This window comes from Dipodomys merriami, unplaced genomic scaffold (genome assembly GCF_024711535.1).
Source record: "Dipodomys merriami isolate MVZ:Mamm:240054 unplaced genomic scaffold, mDipMer1.0.p SCAF_1, whole genome shotgun sequence".
In the NCBI taxonomy this organism is placed as follows: Eukaryota; Metazoa; Chordata; class Mammalia; order Rodentia; family Heteromyidae; genus Dipodomys; species Dipodomys merriami.
In genome coordinates, this window is record NW_027202270.1 from 17439781 (window position 1) to 17459669 (window position 19889).

At 45.9% G+C, this 19889-nt stretch overlaps 1 protein-coding gene across 2 annotated transcripts in view; it reads right to left on the reverse strand.

Moving 5' to 3' along the window:
- Nucleotides 1–8354: 8354 nt before the first annotated feature.
- Nucleotides 8355–19889, reverse strand: part of Arpc2 (actin related protein 2/3 complex subunit 2) — a 41723-nt gene continuing 30188 nt past the window's right edge. For both annotated transcript variants that reach the window (XM_070017364.1, XM_070017373.1), the window contains exons 8-11: nucleotides 15866–15992; nucleotides 13503–13603; nucleotides 13139–13239; nucleotides 8355–8589 (exon numbers count right to left, since the gene is read on the reverse strand). In XM_070017364.1, coding sequence (XP_069873465.1) covers nucleotides 8565–8589; nucleotides 13139–13239; nucleotides 13503–13603; nucleotides 15866–15992 — 354 coding nt within the window. In that variant the 3' untranslated portion in view covers nucleotides 8355–8564. The remainder of the gene's footprint in view (nucleotides 8590–13138; nucleotides 13240–13502; nucleotides 13604–15865; nucleotides 15993–19889) is intronic.

A 19889-nucleotide genomic window follows, 5' to 3' on the forward strand; every position in this document is an offset into this window, starting at 1 on the left:
CCTCCCCACCTCCAGCTATTATATGTACATTCTATGACGATTACACCCTAAAGCAACCAGTGAACTGCACAGCCAGCTCCAAACTTTGATGGCACATCAAAGGGTGTGTGTGTGTGTTGGTATTGCTTGGAGGTCTGGAGCCTGGGGAAATTCACTGTCTTCCATCACATTATAATGTCAGCTTTCCCTTTCTGAATCTGGGGGTCACCTGTACTTTCCTCAACTGCTTTCCAAGTTAAGTTCTGGACTATGTATAAGTTACAAATAGCTTTGAGGATGTGACTCCCTCCCCCGGTACCCCCCATCAGTACTGGGGTTTGAATTCATGGTCTCATACTTGCGAGGCAGGGGCTCTATCATACAAACACTCTGCTAGCTTGTTTTACTGTTTTGTTTTGTTTTTTTTTGGTGCCAGTAGTGGAGCTTGAACTCCTTGCCTTATACTCTCATTATGCCTTTGTGTGTGTGTGCACACACTGGTCCTGGGGCTTGAACTGAGCATCTGGATGCTGTTCCTGAGCATTGTGCTCAAGGCTGGAGCTCTACAACTTGGGCCACAACTCTACTTCTAGTTTTTTTTTTTTTTTTTTTGATCTGGTCTTGGGGCCTGAACTCTGGGCCTGGGCGCTGTCCCTCAGCTCTTCAGCTCAGTACTACCACTACAGCCACAGGACCACTTCCGGTTTTCTGAGTGGTTTATTGGAGATAAGAGTCTCACGACCTTTCCTGCCAGGGCTGGCTTTGAGCCACAATCCTCCGATCTCAGCCTCTTGAAGTAGCTAGGATTACAGGTGTGAGCCACTGGTGCCCTGCTTATGTGCTGGTTAACTGGAGATACTCAGATTTGTCTTCCTTAGACTGGCTTCAAACAGCAGTTCTCAGATGTGAGCCACTGGTGTACAGTGGTTATTATTATTATTTTTTTTTGTCAGTTGTGGGGGCTGAACTCTGGGCCTACGCGCTGTCCCTCAGATCTTTAGCTCAAGGTTAGTGCTCTCGAGCCACAGTGCCCCTTCTGGCTTTTTCTGCTTATGTGGTGCTGAAGAGTCGAACCCAGGACCTCATCCAGAGCCCCCTTCTCAGCCCTGGTTATGTTTTTAGATAGGGTTTTGCTTTGTTCTCAGGCTGGCCTGTATCCCTAGTCCTACTCTAGGGATGGGTCCTCTGTACCTTCTCCCTCAGAGTAGCAGACAGGGCAGGGATCAGCCCCCAGGCACAATGTTTTGAGATGTGGGTTGTATCACCCATATAACCTGGTTGCTTGAACCACAGCAGGGATCATTGTGATCCTATCTGTGTTCCCTCACATCGCCCAACCACTGCTTAAGATGGAATCTCAACTTTTTGCATGATCTCATTCTGAGCCATCCTCTCTCTATCCCTCCCTAGTAGCTAGGATCACAGGCTGGAGCCACTATACTCACTGGCAGGATGTGACCTTTGGCAGGCTACTGCTGGGCTCGTCTTCCCACCTGTTAACTGGGAACAAAAGAGACTACCTTTTGGAGGGGAGGTGAATTATCAGGGAATCGTGGATACTACAATGCTAGACAGCAATGAGGCAGTCATCTCTACAAATGACTCCTCCCTCCTCCATGGTGGGTAAGAGGCAGGCACTGGTGCTGAGATGAGAACTGGCTACAAATCCATTCTTTAAGCTGTGTGAACTCAGGCAAACTTTTTTCATTCATTTCCTAATTTGTAAAATGGAGCTCCAAACTGTATTCACATCTTGTGCATGCTGACACTGAGGCCTAAACTCAAGGCCTCTTAACTTTGCTTGACTTTTTTGCTTAAGGCAGGTGCTCTACCACTTGAGCCAACCTCCACTTCTGGCTTTTTGCTGATTCACTGGAGCTAAGTCTCTGATTTGTTTGCCAGGCTGGCTTTGAACTGGGATCCTCATCTTAGCCTAGAGTAGCTAGGATTAGAGGTACGTCACTGGTACCCAGCATGACAGCTATTATTATCATTAGGGATTCTGCCTCTTTATGTACCTTTCCAAGAAGCAAAAACTCTGTTGAGAGTCATTCTATGAGAAGGGAAATGTCACTTCTCCACAGGGAAACTGAGGAAGCTAGGTACAGGGAAAAGAGGGGCAAGTTCCAGGCAGGGGAGCCCAAGGGCAGCTTTGGGTGGGTAAGGAAGAAACAGAAGCTGAATCAAGAAAGCTGGAGGTGAAATCCAGGTGCTAATCCTCCTCAGGACGTTGAGATATGAGGGTTGCAGTTCCAGGCAGGAACTGCACTAGTCTTGAGCACAAAAGCTCAGGGACAGCACCCTGGCCTTGAGTTCAAGCCTCAGGTTTGGGGGGATTAGGGGTAGCTGGAGTTGAAATATGAAAAACACCCTCCTCAAAGGCAGCAAGAGGCCAGGTACTGGTGGCTCACACCTGTAATCCTAGTTACTCAGGAGACAGATCTGAGGATCACAGTGCAAAGCCAGCCTGGGCAGGAAAGTCAACTCTTACTCCAGTTAACCACCAGAAAACTGGAAGTGGAGCTGTGGCTCAAACTGGTAGAGTGCTAGTCTTGGGCAAAAAAGCTCAGGGACAGTGCCCAAACACTGAGTTCAAGCCCATGATTAAAGAAAAAAAAAAAAAAAAAAAGCATAGGCTCTTGGGATTTGCTAAAAGGGCTGGTGGGCTCAGGACTCGGGCAGTCAGCCCCATATCATCGCTAAGGTCCTGGGGAAGCAGGCTTTAGTTGGGATAGAAAGCAGGAAGAGGAAAGCAGCCAGCCTCTAACCCACCCTCCAGCAAGCTAGCACACAGCCTCCAGACTCACACTATCTGGTGGGGCAGAAGTCAGAGGCTCTGGAAGAGTTCAGCCTGGGGTCTGGACAGAAGTGGTATGGGGCCTCTCGGATAATGGACTGCCAAGAATAAACAGATGGCCCTGTTTCCAGTCCTGGCCTCTTCCCCGAGGCATCCAGGATGTCTGTTTCTTCTTCACTTCTGTCTAAACACTGTGTGGCCTGACCTGTGAAGGCGGGTGGGGGCCGGGGAGCCTGGGTTCTGTCCCCTGTTCAGCCCCTTCTTCCTTACCAGTATGTCTGGTTTTTCTATGAGTCTGTTAGGTCTGGAACTGACTCATCATTCCTGGCTTCTTCCTTGGACTGTGGTCCAAGCTTTCAGATGACCCATCCGTCTAGCCGTGCTCTCACCTGCTGTCTTCCTGGAGAACATTTGTTGGGTGCCCAGTCCAAACTCTGGTCCAGAATCTTCCTGGGCTTCCTTGATCCATTGCCATTCACTTATGCATCTTCTCTGTGCCAGGGTGGGCAGGCGTGGTACTCACTGACTCCGGACCAGGGAGGCAATGCTGGGATGAAGCCTCCTAGACCCTGGGTGGCTTTCCTCTGTTGCTGCTCAACAGGTTTTAGACAGGATTTTGCCAAGTAGCCCAAGCTAGCCTAGAACTCACCACCTCCAGAATGCTGGGATTACAAGTGCTCAACACTCTACTCTTCTAAGCTAGACGAATATTTCAGATCCTATAATTGAGACTGGCCAGGATCCTGGCAAAAGAAACCCCATTCTCTTGCGAGGTCTACATGGCCAGATTGCACTGTGGTAGCGCAATGGTAAAGCACTTGCATAGTTTGTGTGAGGCAACTCTCTTTCCCCCCACCTCTGATCCTAACATATGGCTGTCTAGGTCAGTCATTACCTTAGAAAGGTACAGAAATGGCAGCAATCCCCAGAAGTGGGTAGTAGTATTTGAACTCCATCAAAGCCAACACAGGCTATCTGATTAGGCCTGAGTTACTAGGTCAGGATGGGCACCTGACCAATGGTGACCATATTTCAAGCTCCCTGATGTCACAGCAGCAAGGGGTGTTGCTTTTCCTGGTTTCAACACCCTTTCCCCTTCCTGTTGTAATCTCATTTCCTGGTAAACTCCTGTTAGCTTGTACAGACGCCACACCTCATCCAGAGCTGGGGATTCCTGCCCTTTCTAGCAACATCTTCCCCGGGGGAAGAACTGAAAAACCCCAAGACAGAAGGCTTGCTTTAAATGACACATTTCTTTTCTAGTCTTGTCATTTCGGGTCCCCTTGAGCGTAAAGGGAACTAAGATTCAGTCACTCATTCACTCCTGCTGCTTCTGGACCTTACATTCTCACTTTGCTTTTGTTTGTTGCTCAAGGAATCCTACACCTCCACTTGCAGATTCTTGCTAGTTAACTGGAGATAATGCATGAGCTGTTGGTTCTACCTCTAGAGCCACAATAAGTGAGTAAATAATTAAAACTCTTATGTCTGTTTATGCTGTGGCAGCATCTTATCTATTCTCTTCCTTTAGCAACTTGTGGGATATGTAGTATGTCCAACTACAAAAGAAGCTTTTGTCTCAGAAAAAGCAACCTTTTGTCATGGAACCTTTAGCCAGCAGAACTATATCCCAACCGGTCCCTTTCAAATTTTGTTTTTCCCTATCAGTCTGGGTGCTTGAACTTCAGGGCCTGTCCCTGTGCCTCTGTACTTAAGGCTAGTGCTCTACTACTTGAGCCATAGCACCACTTCTAGCTTTTTCTGAGTACCTTTTATTGGAGATAAAGAGTTTCAGACTTTCCTGCCCAGGCTGACTTTGAACTGCAATTCTGAGATCTCAGCCTCCTGAGTAGCTAGGATTACAGGTATGAGCCACTGGCACCTAACTTCTAAAACCTATCTATCTGCACAGGTCAAACTCAAAGGCATTTCCATCTCCCAGGTACAGGTGACTTTGGGGCAAGGGAGCCAAACAGTAATGGAGACTGAGTCATTTTTCCAGCTCATGCTTCTCTGAATACCTGCCCCCTTGTCCTCCTGTCCCTTTTAAGTCTTCACTGGAGTCAGCAGGCATTTCTGCTCACAGAGGAGTTTCCTGAAACTAGAGCCCCATGGAAGTCAATGTGCCTTGGATTCAGGTGAGAAGAGTAACTCTAGATAAATCACGCTTCATGGATATTTGATGCTGACAATGCTTCCTAGGATTTACTACTATAAAAGTTAATGGGGGGGCTGGGAAGGTGGCTCAGTGGTAGAGCGCTTGCCTTGCATGCCTGAGGCCCTGGGTTCGATTCCTCAGCACCACATAAGCAAAAAGAAAAAAGCCGGAAGTGGCACTGTGGCTCAAGTGGTAGAGTGCTAGCCTTGAGCTGAAGAGCTGAGGGACAGCGCCCAGGCCCAGAGTTCAGGCCCCACGACCGGACCCAAAAAAAAAAAAAAAAAAAAAAGTTAATGGGGGGCTGGGAAGGTGGCTCAGTGGTAAAGAGTGCTTGCCTTGCATGCATGAGGTTCTGGGTTTGATTCCTCAGCCCCACATAAGCAGAAAAAAGTCAATGGCCTTTTGTTTTCCTCTAAACTTCCTAATTTCAAACCATTTGGTTTTGCCAAGTCAGAACTTGGACTCCCACTACTGGTAAGACAGCACAAGGGTTCCAACCTAACAAGGGGTGAAGTGCAAAGTCAGCATTAAGCTGCTGTCCCAGACCTCTGTAACTCATGAGGCCCAGATTACAAGTCATCCTCTCAACACTTTCTATTTGGCCCCATTTTCACTTGCTGACCTAGGTGGCCAGGGAAACTGATGACCTTCACATAAGCCCATTTCACTGAAATAAAATGAAGTCTGGCTGGGTACTGGTGGCCCATGCATATAGACCTAGATACTCAGGAGGCTAAGAGCTGAGGATCGTGGTTTGAAATCAGCCTAGACAGGACAGTCCGGGGGACTGTGATCTCCAGTTAATCACCAAAAACCTGAAAGTGGAGCTGTGGCTTACGTGGTGGAGCGCTAGTCTTGAATACAAAAAGCTCCATGACAACACCCAGGCCAAGTTAAAGGCATAGGACTAACATAAAAAAAGAAGTCTGATGACTGAAACCACCCCAACCTAGGGCTTTCAAACTTAACTGATCAAGTCTGTTTTTTCATCCCATCCTGGTGTTCACGCTAAAAAAAAAAAAAAATCACATCTCTGAAAAACACTAGTTGTCATGCAGACTGCTCCAGTCTATAGGATTCCAGTTTTTTAAAAAAGTGCCAAGGGCTGGGAATGAGGCTTAGTGGTAAGAGTGCTTGCCTAGCATGCATGAAGCCCTAGTTGATTCCTCAGTACCACATAAACAGAAAAAGCCGGAAGCCAGAAGGTGCTGTGTCTCATGTGGTAGAGTGCTTGCTACCCTTCAGAAAAAGGAGCTCTGGGACAGTGTCCAGACTCTGAGTTCAAGCCCCAATTGGGAAGAACATGTTCTAGGCCAGTCCAAGCAGAAGAATACAAAAGATGGGCTGGGAAGGTGGCTCAGCGGTAGAGTGCTTGCCCCGTATACATGAGGCCCTGGGTTTGATTCCTCAGCAACACATAAACACAAAAAGCCAGAAGTGGCGCTGTGGCTCAAACAGTAGAGCGTTAGCTTGAGCTAAAGAGCTCAGAGACGGCACCCAGGTATAGAGTTCAAGTCCCACAACCAATCAAAAAAAAAAAAAAAAAAAAAAACCACAAGATAACTATGGAGGAAAGCTGGACATAGTGATCTGTGTCTATGATCCCAGTAACTATGGGAAGCCTATAATAAGGCAGAATGCAGCTCAGGCCCAACCTCACCAAGCTCAGGAAAGAAGTGAAACTCTACCCCCAAAGAAATCAGCAAAAAAACAGGGCTGGAGACATGGCTCAAGTAGTAGAATGCCAGACTAGCAAGGAGGTCCTGAGGTTCAGTATCACAAAAACAAAAAAATTCGATACTGTACTGTAGTCATTCACCATGTCCCTACTGGAGAAACCAGAAGAAGAGTATTTCTGTTAACTGCATATGAAAATCCATAGTTACTCTCAAAGCTCACAGTTTAGGAATATGCCAAGTGGAGGTATGGCAACTAGTAGTGCCAGCTATAACCAAGAGTCAAGCAAGAGGGCATGAAGCTGAGTTCAAACCCTGGCACAAACAACACACATAATTACTGAGAGAGACTGAGGGAAGGGTGACTATGTCCCCTACCCACCTGACAAAAAAAAAAAAAAAAAGAGCTTATTACCTGACTTTGGTAAAAAAATTTTTTTGGCCAGTCAGTCCTAGGGCTTGAACTCAGGGTCTGGGCACTGTCCCTGAGCTTCTTTGGCTCAAAGCTAGTACTCTACCACTTGAGCCACAGTGCTACTTCCAGCTTTTTCTGTGTGTGTGGTACTGAGAAATCAATCCCAGGGCTTTATGCATACTAGGGAGGCACTCTACCACTAAGCCACATTCCCAGCCCTTGACTTTGGTAACTGTAACCTTAATCTCTCTGTATATCACCATTATTATAATAAATTTTTTTTTAAAAATTAGCTGGTGTTAGTAACAAAACAGGAAAGCAAGAAAGCATATAACATCAGGACAAGCTTCAGCTCAAGTAGCTCCTAAAACTTCCCACATAATATTCTACTAGTTTTATTTTGGGGGATCAGCATCCTGATAGGGGGCAGGGTGTTCAGCTAGGCTCCTTACTATCCGTTAGGCTGGCATCTCCCACAGTGAGCTATGTGCAGTAAGCTTTGGGGATGCTGTGTAAGAGAACTGTGGCCAGTTAGTCTGCATTAGATCCACACCTAAATAGCAATCAATGTCTGCAAAACCACACACACCATGGAACACAGTTTTGGAAATGCCATATATTATTCATAATAAAAGAAAGCCATCAACACTTTAATTTGCCTGTCACCATCAGGGAGTTTCCTGGCCACTGAAGACAGGCTTTGAGTCTCCACAACCGAGCTTTATGGGAAGCATGTTCAAGTTTATAGCCTGTGTACTGGATATATGGTGGCCCACATCTGCAACACCAGCACGTGGGGGGGGGGGGGGGGGGCTGAGGCAGGAAGGCTGAGTATTCAAGGCCAGCCTGAGCTACACAGTGAAACCCTGCTGAAAGAAAAAACAAAGGGAAAAGGGCAAGGAAAATGAGAGGGAGGGGAAAGAGAAAGGGAAAAAGAAAACAAACAAGCATACAGCTCCCTAACTGGATGTTCTTTCCTCTAAGGGGGTAAGGATCCAGACCACATGGGCTCTTGAACCTATGGCCTGTCCAGCTCAGGCCTGGAGATTCAAGGGCACTGCAAGTCTACCCTTTTCTTTTAGATTCAGTCTAGAACCCAACAGATTCTCATTTAAGATAGAAAGATTTTCTTTATTAATGACCCCAACCGTATTTCTTTAGATACAGGAGTTTTGAACTCAAATATTTAGAAGAAAACAAGATTGCATTATCTTGCAACTCATTACCAGTAACATATTGCAAAGCAAAACAGCTCAGAAAAGAGGGTGGGAGGGAAGGGGAACAAGGGAGGGAGGATAAAAGAAAAGGAATTAAGTTGATCAAGTGGAATTCTTTTTTTTTTTTTTTAACTCTTGGGAACTATGAAGTCCTTGCAAGCACAGCTCGTTTCTGCAGATTATTTTCCAAACGCGTACAAAATGGAACCCAAATGGAGACTCCCTTAAGAACCTGGAGAGGTGCAACATGAAGGGCTACGATTATCCAGTAGCAAGCGGTCCAGCCTTCGGTTGCCAGCACTTCCTCCTCTGTTCCCAAGAGTTAGCGGGATGAAAACGTCTTCCCCCTTCAAAAACAAAGAGTGAAGATTGGTTTCAGCTGTGCTTTCCTTCCAACCCACACTCCATTTGGTGGGATACCAAATGGACACCAAGCAGAGGAAAAGAGAGATTCCCCAGGCAGAGCTACTGCGACCACAAGACACAGCCAAGATCCAATCTTTAAGACTGGTTTTACCATGCCTCCTGTTTTGTACTTCCAGATGCCAGCTAACATCCTTTCTAAGCCATAAGGACATTAAATGTACCCTTAAATTATTGGCAATACATTGTTCATAATTTCTAGATGACCCCGATGAAATCTAAATTTCAGCTACTTAATTAGTCACAGCTCAGGCCTCTCCTATCCAGCCAACCCTGTTTATATTTTTATTTTGGGGGGGGGGGTCCGGTTGTGGGGCCTGAACTCTGGGCCTGGGAGCTATCCCTCAGCTCTTCAGCTCAAGGCTAGTGCTCTACCACTTGAGCCACAGCACCACTTCTGGCTTTTTTCTTTCTTTTTGCTTATGTGGTGCTGAGGAATCGAACCCAGGGCCTCATGCATGCAAGGCAAGCGCTCTACCACTGAACCACGGTCCCAGCCCCTTAATCCTGTTTAGATAGCAGTTCCTTAGATCTCCCTCTTCCTTAAAGAAGGACACTTAAAGCAATCTTTACAACTTCCAGGGTGGCCAGGCACTGGTGGCTCATATCTGTAATCCTAGCTGTTCAAGGGACTGAGATCTGAGATCACAGTTTGAAGCCAGCCCAGGCAAGAAAGTCTGTGAGATTCTTAACTCCAAAAGACTCTTACACACTAAAAAAGCTGGAAGTGGAGTTGTGGCTCAAGTGGCAGAGTGCTAGCCTTGAATGGAAAAAGCTCAGGGACAACATCCAGGCCCCAAGTTCAAAGCCCCAAGACTGGCAAAAAACAAAAACAACTAACTTTCAGGGTAAAAGACTTCTGGTGGCCTATGGTAACTCACTCTGGCTTACACAACACTTGCCTGGGTCTGGGATCCAGAGCAGTGGGAATCTGCTGTGCCCATTATTTCCTCTGAAGGGGCTATGGTTCCCAAGGACAGAGCCTATGGCAGGTGCCTAAGGGTACTGTGCAAAACAGCCTGAAAAAAAACAACTGAGAACTATGGGAATAGAAAGCAAAGAAAAGGGCTCTTTGTTTTTTCTTCCCAAGCAGCAGTTGACTGACTGCCTTTCTCCTGAGGGGTATCAGTCTCTCAACTTCAGACCCAGGGCCCCACTTCTCACAGCAGGCCCTCCACCTTATTTCACCTGTTTACACACTGTAGTTTCCTCCTTCTCAGAAGCCCTCCCCTCCTGTGGGGAGCCTGGCTTCTGCTCATAGTAACCCCTACCCATTATTAGTAACATGACCCCGTTTCAGGGGTAAGGTACAGCCATTTCCCTCCCTCTTTTCCTTTCTTTTTTTGGGTCCGGTCGTGGGGCCTGAACTCTGGGCCTGGGCGCTGTCCCTCAGCTCTAGGTTAGAGCTCTACCACTTGAGCCACAGCCCACTTCCAGCTTTTTTCTTATGTGGTGCTGAGGAATCAAACCCAGGGCCTCAGGCATGCAAGGCAAGTGCTCTACCACTGAGCCACCTTCCCAGCCCCTCTTTTCCTTTCTGAGGCCTAACCTTGCCAAAGACAGGTCACAGAATGGAAGACAAAGCTGTTCCAAGTCCTAGGTGGGACAATTTGTTCATTTCTGGGTAATTTTTTTATTTCAAGGATTTATCTTTACCCAAGCCCCACCCCTTTTCTCAATCAGGACAGCAAACTATTCCCTTCCCCCACTCCCAACCCTTAACTGAGCACCAAGGCCCCATGCTGGCAGAAGGCATGACTCCTGAAAAAACAGGCAGCTGTCAGGGCCAAGATAAGGCAGGCATCAGCCTTCTTTTCTGCCTGGTTTTATACTGCTCTCACCCACCCCCAATGCTTTTTGGAGCACTGATATTTGAACTCATGGCCTCATGCTTTCTAGGTTGGCCTGAGCTACACCCAATCCTGTTTTTGTCACTATATATTTTTAGGGTAGGGTCTTGCTTTCTGCCTGGTAGATGCCTACGCCATAATCTACTTTTGGCTTCCTGGAGTTGCATGGATCACAGGTGTGAACCACTCTGTCCAACCTTTTTTTTTTTTTGAGTCTGGTTGTGGGGCCTGGGCGCTGTCCCTCAGCTCTTCAGCTCAAGGCTAGCGCTCTACACTTGAGCCACAGTGCCACTTCTGGCTTCTTTTTGCTTATGTGGTGCTGAGGAATCGAACCCAGGGCCTCATGCATGCAAGGCAAGCACTCTACCACTGAGCCACCTTCCCAGCCCCTCCAACTTTCTTTTCATGGAGATTGACTATCACAGACTTTCTTGCTGGAGATGGCCTGCTACCTTCCTTCCAATTCAGGTTTCTAAGCAGCTTGGAATAACAGGTACATACTCAGCTATGAGTTGAGAATTTTGTGAACTTTATTTCCCAGGCTGGCTTTGAACTGTCATCCTTGTTTTCAGACTCCCAAATAGCTAAAATAAGGTGTGAATCACTGGTGCCCAACTTTGGTTTTATGTTTTTTGTTTGTTTTTGAAACAGTCTCACTAATGTTGTTGAGGCTGATCTTGAACTCCAGTCTCACAAGCAGGTAGGTCCAATAGGCAGGGGCCACCTGGCTTCTGTACTTTTTTGTCGGTCATGGGGCTTTAACTCTGGGCCTGGGTGCTGTCCCTGAGCTCTACAGCTCAAGGTGAGGGCTCTACCACTTGAGCCACAGCACTACTTCTGGTTTTCTGGTGGTTAATTGGAGATAAGAATCTCAGGGCTGGGAAGGTGGCTCAGTGGTAGAGCGCTTGCCTTGCATGCATGAGGCCCTGGGTTTGATTCCCCAGCACCACATAAGCAAAAAAGAAAAAAAACACTGGAAGTGGTGCTGTGGCTCAAGTGGTAGAGCACTAGCCTTGAGCTGAAGAGCTCAGGGACAGCACCCAGGCCCAGAGTTCAGGCCCCACGACTGGACCCAAAAAAAAAAAAAAAAAAAAAAAAAAAAAAAAAAAAAGAATCTCACAGATTTTCTTGCCCAGGCTGTCTATGAACCATGATCCTTCAGCTTCCTGAGTAGGTAGGCGTGAGCCACTAGCACCTGGCTGGCTTCTCTGCTTTGATGGTTGACTAGGGCAAGCTTCTTTTTGGCTGTACCTAGCTACCAGTTCTCCTGGCCACTACTCAACTGCCCATCCTGATCATGGGCCTTGAAAATCGCATAAAATCAGCTGCCTCACACGTGAGGTCACCAAAGTAGTGAGAAAAGATTCCTGTGATGAGTGAGCAGGGAAAGTAAACTGCAGATGGTAGGGTGGAAGCAAGGTTGTGAAAGGTGACTAGAACACATGAATCCTGGGCACAGCTCTGCTTGTACCATATCTGTGGATATCCTGATGCTTTCAGATATCCTATAAAGCTGCCACTTGACACAGCTAAACACTAGTCCTTAGGCTCTGGATGACAGCATAGAACTAATAATAGAAGGGCCTCTACTGAAAGTCAGGGATGAGCTTCCGCTGTTTTGTATAGCTGCCTGATGTTCCTATGGTCGAAAACTCTCACCATCAACATAAGACACCTCTCATCCTTTCAAATGGCAGCAGAAACTAACTTGGTAGAAGGGGCTTTACATGACAGGGATAGGAGCTTGAAGTCTACCAAAGACTAGGTCTCTTCTCCATACTGAGCCATACTGCTTACAGTTCTGCTCATGGTTTCCATTCCTGACAAAGGCAGTTTTTCTCTCCATGCCATTTTCCTGCTGAGAAGCACAGCACAAGAGAGAACACTTTGAGAGTGGTGCCAGGTCCAAACACAACTAAATGTCTTTAAGTGATTTTTCTCTATTTCTCCAGGAACAATGGAAGGACAAGAATGACTTTTCAATTCAAAACCGAAGAGTATAACTACTTGATTAAAAAAAAAAGACAGGGGGGGCTGGGAAGGTGGCTCAGTGGTAGAGCACTTGCCTTGCATGCCTGAGGCCCTGAGTTCAAGTCCTCAGCACCACATAAGCAAAAAGAAAAAAGCAGGAAGTGGCGCTGTGGCTCAAGTGGTAGAGTGCTAGCCTTGAGCTGAAGAGTTGAAGGACAGAGCCCAGGCCCAGAGTTCAAGCTCCACGACCGGACCAAAAAAAAAAAAAGACAGGGCTGGGAAGGTGGTTCAGTGGTAGAGTGCTTGCCTTGCATGCATGAGGCCCTGGATTTGATTCCTCAGCACCACATAACCAGAAAAAAAAAAAAACGGAATTGGCACTATGGCTCAAGTGGTAGAGTGCTAACGTTGAGCTGAAGAGCTGAGGGACAGCACCCAGGCCCAGAGTTCAGGCCCATGACTGGACCCAAAAAAAAAAAAAAAGATAGTTTGTTTCTCCTAGCTGACATTATTATCACTTACAAAGATGCAAAGGAATTCCAACCCTGCTGGCCTCACCCAGGGCACTGCCTGGACACTTAGAGGGCCAGGATATCAGGTCCTCACCACCTACTTCTTGCTGAAATTAGGAAGGAGAAAGTGGCCTACTCACGTGATTGTTTTCATTTCTTTTTTCTCAGCATCTGGGCGTGCACGGTTGAGCACCTTGAGGAAATCCGATGTTTTTGCCCGCATACGTGTGTGAATATAGGCCTGGAAGCAAACAAAGCCATCATGGTCTAGAAGACAACTTTGCTTTCATTAGGAAAAGCCACTAGGAAAGCTTAGGAATATATTGTGGAGATGGACCCAAGCTACCACGTAAGGGAAGCAGGAAGAGAAAAAGATGACTGTGCTATCTCTCTGGTAGTACAGAGAACTGAATTGAAGGCCTCAAGTATGTGAAGTGAATGTTCTATCATTGAACTACACTCCTGACCATCAGCTGATTCTTGAGAAGTGGGTAGGCCCCTCACCTTGGAGCACTTGATGTGGTAGTGCAGGTAGTCCCGGAACGTGTGGATCAGGTTGATGGTATTGTCTCGAGCAGTGGCATTGGTGTGGCGAGGGAACAGCACTAAGGGTGGAGAAAAAAGGCATCAGGAGAGCTAGAACAGCAGCCACCATTAAGGCCCCCTCCCTCTTCATACAGGCTAATCCTCTTGTTTTGCCATTCCTTAAACTTTGACAGGGTTTTGTCTTTGAGACAAGGAGGGAGTAAAGAGCATGGTCAGGGGTGGTGCCAGAGAGCCCATGGTAGAAAAACAGGGCATGACCCTGAGCAATTAATTGGTCCAGGTCTGGATTTGTAGCTGTGCAAGCTGTCATCTACTCTGTCATGCCCCTACTAGTGTCACCTTTGCAGCTGGACAAATCCTGTAACCTTAGGAAATGAGACAAAGCTGCTTGCCTTGGGTCCTTGATGCTCTATTGTATAGAGTAACTAAATTCCATTGAATACTCAATATGCTTGCTGCGAAAAACTGACACTAGGTTGTAAGGACTAGAAACCATTAGACAGGCCAATCTGATCACCAACAGAGCTGCATCCTCCCTTTCTCTTGGGTTCTTTTGTTTATTGTCTATACTTACTCTACTCACTGATCAGACACTGAGTCCTATGAGGTTTCATTAAAATGAAAAGGAATAAGAAAAGGTGGAAGGGCTGGGAAGGTGGTTCAGTGGTAGAGCGCTTGCCTTGCATGCATGAGGCCCTGGGTTCGATTCCTCAGCACCACATAAGCAGGAAAAAAAAAAGCCGAAAGTGGCGCTGTGGCTCAAGTGGTAGAGCTTGAGCTGAAGAGCTGAAGGACAGCTCCCAGGCCCAGAGTTCAGGCCCCACGACCGGTCTCCCCCCCCAGAAAAAAAGAAAAAAAAGAAAAGGTGGGACTCCTATGTTAGTTTGTCCTGGCTAAATAGAACATTAGGATAGGAAAACTATGTTTTAAACAAGCTATGATGCATGTAACTGTAGGTTTACCATGATTTTGTGTATAATAAAGGAAGAAATACAAGCTGGGTGCCAGTGGGTCATGCCTGTAATCCTAACTACTCAGGAGGCTGAGATTTGAGGATCAAGGTTCAAAGCCAGTCCATGCAGGAAAGACCGTGAGACTCTCATCTCCAATAAGCCACCAGAAAACTGGAAGAGGTGCTGTGGCTCAAGTGGTAGAGCGCTATTCTTTTTTTTTTTTTTGGGTCCGGTTATGGGGCCTGAACTCTGGGCCTGGGCGCTGTCCCTCAGCTCTTCAGCTCAAGGCTAGCACTCTACCCACTTGAGTCACAGTGTTACTTCTGGCTTTTTTCTTTTTGCTTATGTGGTGCTGAGGAATCGAACCCAGGGCCTTATGCACGCAAGGCAAGCGCCCTACCACTGAGCCACCTTCCCAGCCCTAGAGCGCTATTCTTGAGCTGAAGAGCTGAGGGACAGCACCCAGGCCCAGAGTTCAAGCCCCCCAACCAACCAACAACAACAAAAAAAAGAAATGTTGTCAAGTAAATTGTGCCATGAGAGGCACTTCAACTTCAAGGGTAGGAAATTTTATTTTAAAAAAATTATGTCATTTCACTCATCATCCAAAAGGAGGTACATCATCAGTTCAAAGATAAAACCTCACAAAAGAAACCATTTTAGTGGCATTAGGTTTGGGGTAGGAATGAGCTGTCAGCTCTCATGATCTGCCAGCTTACAAGTCTGATGCAACTGAAGAAAGGAGAGAATTGGGGGCTGGGAAGGTGGCTCAGTGGTAGGGCGCTTGCCTTGCATGCCTGAGGCCCTGGGTTCAATTCCTCAGCACCACATAAGCAAAAAGAAAAAAGCCAGAAGTGGCGCTGTGGCTCAAGTGGTAGAATGCTAGCCTTGAGCTGAAGAGCTGAGGGACAGTGCCCAGACCCAGAGTTCAGGCCCCACGACTAGACCCCACCCCCCCCCCAAAAAAAAAAAAAAAAAAAAGAAAGGAGAGAATTGCAAATCATGGCTGACCTAACCTGAAGAAGCAATCCCTGCCCCACCAGTATACCAAATGACAAAACTCCATCCAACTGCTTAGCAATGCCATGACCATACTCTCCTGACATCAGAAGCTACTTTTCCCCCCTTAAGACTTAAGAAAAGCAGAAAGTAGAAAAAGGAAATGACCACTGTACCAAAATAGCACCTGGCTTACTCTGTAATCTATACCCTGTCATAATCCTTCTATGGTCACAGCAGTGACAACAGGAAAAAGATGGCAGGTCTGCCTTTATCCACTAACCATGTTAACCAAGAAGGCCCTGATTTTGCCATTCTGCCTTTGTGAACTCTTTAAGACTGTTGGTATGGCAACTGCACCCAGCTCACCAAAGGTGATGTAGCCAATGTTGTCGCCCACAGCAGCATCTGTGTCTTTCAGCTCCAGAGGAGGTTCCCTGTGGCTAAAAAGGACCTGGGGGGCTGTGTGACTGGCTCTGCGTCCTTCTTTGAACTCCTGTGGAGATAAAACAAAAACTGATGTATCACGAGCAGCAACTTCTGTTATGGGTTGCCTGTAATACTACCTATTCAGATGCCTGAGATCTCTGAGTTTTGTGGTTCAAAGCCAGCCCATGCAGCAAAGTCCATGAGTCTATTATCTCTAACTAACCACCAAAAACTGGAAGTACATCTGTGGCTCAAGTGATAGAGTACCAAAGTTAAGTGAAAAAAACTAAGGGACAGTGCTCTCAATCTGAGTTCAAGCCCCAGCATCAAAAAGCACACAAACTCTGTACATCACCTTTATAGTAACACATTGTTTTTTTTAAATTTAAAAGCTAAAAAAAAGCAAAACACAAACAAACCAAAAACCCTCAAAAACTAGGGCAATTCCATGCCATTCTAGGGTGCAGAAGATAATGGAGTTAAAGAAATAAGAGTTATGGGGCTGGAATGTGGCTTAGCATTAGAGTGCTTGCCCAGCATGCATGAAACCCTGGGTTCAATTCCTCAGTAACACATAAAAAGCCAGAAATGGCGCTGTGGCTCAAGTGTAGGGAGCTAGTCTTGCGCAGAGAGAGAGGCTCAAGTGCCCAGGCCCTGAGTTCAAGCTCCAGGAGTAGCCCACCCCCAACCCCCCCAAAAAAGCTGGGTGCCAGTAGCTCATGCCCATATTCCTAGCTACTCAGGAGGCTGAGATCTGAGGATCGCCGTTCAAAGCCGCCCGGCCAGGAAAGCCTATGAGACTCTTATCTCCAATTAACCACCAGGAAGCTGGGAAGTGGCTTGTGGCTCAAAGTGGTAGAGCACTCACCTTGAGCTGAAGCGCTCAGGGACAGCACCTAGGCCCAGATTTCAAGAACCAAGACTGACTGAAAGAAAGAAAAGAAAGAAAGAAAGAAAGAAAAGGAAGAAAGAAAGAAAAAGAAAGAAAGAAAGAAAGAAAGAAAGAAAGAAAGAAAGAAAGAAAGAAAGAAAGGAAGGAAGGAAGGAAGGAGAAAGAAAGAAAGAAAGAAAGAAAGAAAGAAAGAAAGAAAGACAGTTGTCTTAATGTTCATAAAGTTGGTGTGTATACCAAGAGTCTAATCTTTTAAATTTTTTTTTTTAAGGCCAAACCTGGGGATTGAATTCAGTATCTGGGTGCTGTACCTGAGCTTTTATGCTCAAGGATAGTGTTCCACCATTTGATCCCTACCTCTACTTCTGGGTTTTTTGGTGGTTAATTGGAAGTAAGAGTTTCACAGTGACTTTTCTGCCCAAGCTGGCTTTGAACCATGATTCTCAGATCTCAGCTTCCTGAGTAGCTACGTTTACAAGCACGAGTAACTAGCACCTGGCACACCAGCATTCTCTTAATTTGACCTTCCAGATGTAAAAATCAGGCCAGTCCTCCTATGTTCTCATCCCAGACATTAGGTTCTCATAATCTCCACATACCTATATTGACAAGTAATACAAAAGACCTCTCTCAATGCAGACCCCAAAGAACAGAGTTTCCAGCAATGCCAATAACAGGACAATTCAAATTCTCGAGTGGGGCCTTCTAAGACATTGCACAAGCATGAAACTGAGGGTCTTTTACAGGTCTCTCATGTTTAGAACCCAGAAAATACTAGCACATAGCCCTTAATCTACAAATGTGCTGCTGCTGCTCATACATTCCTCTTTTGTAACATCCCCTCCAATAGCCAGACATAGTTGGCTTTATTTCCATATGGAGAAAAAAAGCTTACAAAACACATTCAAACTGAAAAACATATTGTGACTTTTATCACAGATGAAGGGCTAATCTCCTTAGTATATAAAAAAGCTGAGATCAATGATCCAGTGAAAAAATAAAAATGGACATGTCACAGGAAAAGAAAAACAAATAGACTTTAATACAGATGGTCTGACTTTATACAAGAGGGTGCTGTTACCATTTTTAAACTATCAGAAGAGCAGAAATCCAAATCTGACACTCAGGACAGTATGTACTTATCCACTGTTGGTAGGAGGGCAACACGTCCTATGGAGAAGAAGCTAGCAGTATCTACCTAGATTACAGATAGACCCAGTGTTTCCATCTCAGCAAACAACTATAGATATATACCTACATATGTAAATAGGCAAAAAGGGTCCTCAAAATAACATCTTCACAACTGCATGAGAGACTGTTGTCTACAACAATTCTTATGGATTATACTCCTATCTCCAGAGCCTAAGGGCTGGTCCAACTGCTTTTCATGGCATGAGTGTTGGAAATACCAGTGCCTATCAGACTTTCTCTAGTACTTAGTAGTTATGTCCAGAGAGATAATATACCAATGCCCAGCACCATACTAGAAAATCAGTCATAGCTTCCTGTGCTAAGCATTCATTCTTTCTTTCTTCTAAACCATAGTGAAAATGTATCTCAAAACAAACATGTGAGGGGTGCTGGTGACTTAAACTAACAATCCTAGCTAACTAAGGAGGCTGAGATCTGAACCAGCAAGTCCATGAAACTTTTTTTTTTGGTGGGGGGGGGGGCTGAACTCAGGGCTTGGGCACTGTTCCTGAGCTTCTTTTGCTTAAGGCTAGCACTCTGCCACTTGAGCCACAGCATCACTTCTGGCCTTTTCTGCTTAGGTGGTACTGGGGAATCAAACCCGGGGCTTCATACATGCTAGGCAAGCACTCTACCCCACTAAGCCACATTCCCAGACCCTGAACCCAACCTTTTTACATTCCTAGATACCATAAAGCTTACAGAGCACCAGGACAGTCACTAAATGGAACACTAGTAAGAGGCTTTCCTTTTCCTTTAAAGTAAGTGCCCTATACCACACCACATGGATTGATGGTGAAGTGTAAATACACATGAAAAAAGATATATCTCCAATAAACTCTTCAAGATTAAGACCTGTTTAAAGTAAAAAAATAAGTTGAGTTTTAGTTGAGTTTTCCTGGGATGCAATGTAACAAGACTGGTAAGAAATCCAGCCAAATCTAATCATAGCTTTTAAAATTAGTTTTTAGTTTGGATTTAGCCCAATTTCTGAGCTACTGCATTGAATTAATTACCCTGTTAATTCTGCAGGAAAAGTTGATGAAATGGCTGTCTATAGAGGCTTTACACTTTTAGGACCCAACAAATTGTGTGTGTTTGTGTATCTGTTTATATCTAAATTCAGTATTATCAAAATGCTAGTGTTGACATTCCAATTTTTATGCAAAGGGATTCCCAAAATAGTTTAACCAGCCAAAACACAAAGGCACTAGAGATGAAGCAAATTGTGGAGATCATTTTGAACATGTCCCTAAGTCACTTAGAAGGCTACCGACGCCCCTACTATGGTAGGCATGGCTATTTTCCAAACCTGACAAAATGTTATTTCAGAATTGAAAAAAATCTCATCAAGGGGCTGGGAAGGTGGCTCAGTGGTAGAGCGCTTACCTTGCATGCATGAGGCCCTGGGTTCAATTCCTCAGCACCACATAAACAAAAAGAAAAAACTCGGAAGTGGCGCTGTGGCTCAAGTGGTGGAGCGCTAGCCTTGAGCTGAAGAGCTGAGGGACAGCGCCAGGCCCAGAGTTCAGGCCCCATGACTGGACCCCCTCCCCCACCCCACCCCCCCAAAAAAAGAAAAGAAAAATCTCATCAATGTACCAAGGAACAGAATGAAAATATGAATTTCTAAAAATTTAACCACTGTACTAGACTGAATGCTAACTCATTTCAGAAGAAACCAGTCTGTATACCATCTGACCAAGGAGCCCTCATGTTCTAGAGCCAGGAACTGGCTGGCAGACAAGATGACACAGTCAAAATGGGTATGAGCTGAGCCCAATTGTACCAAAAAAGCAGTGACAAAATGTCCTGACAGTAATGTCCTATTACTCTTCCTAGCAGCTAAGCTTCTTCTTAGCTGCTAGTCACTCTATGGTG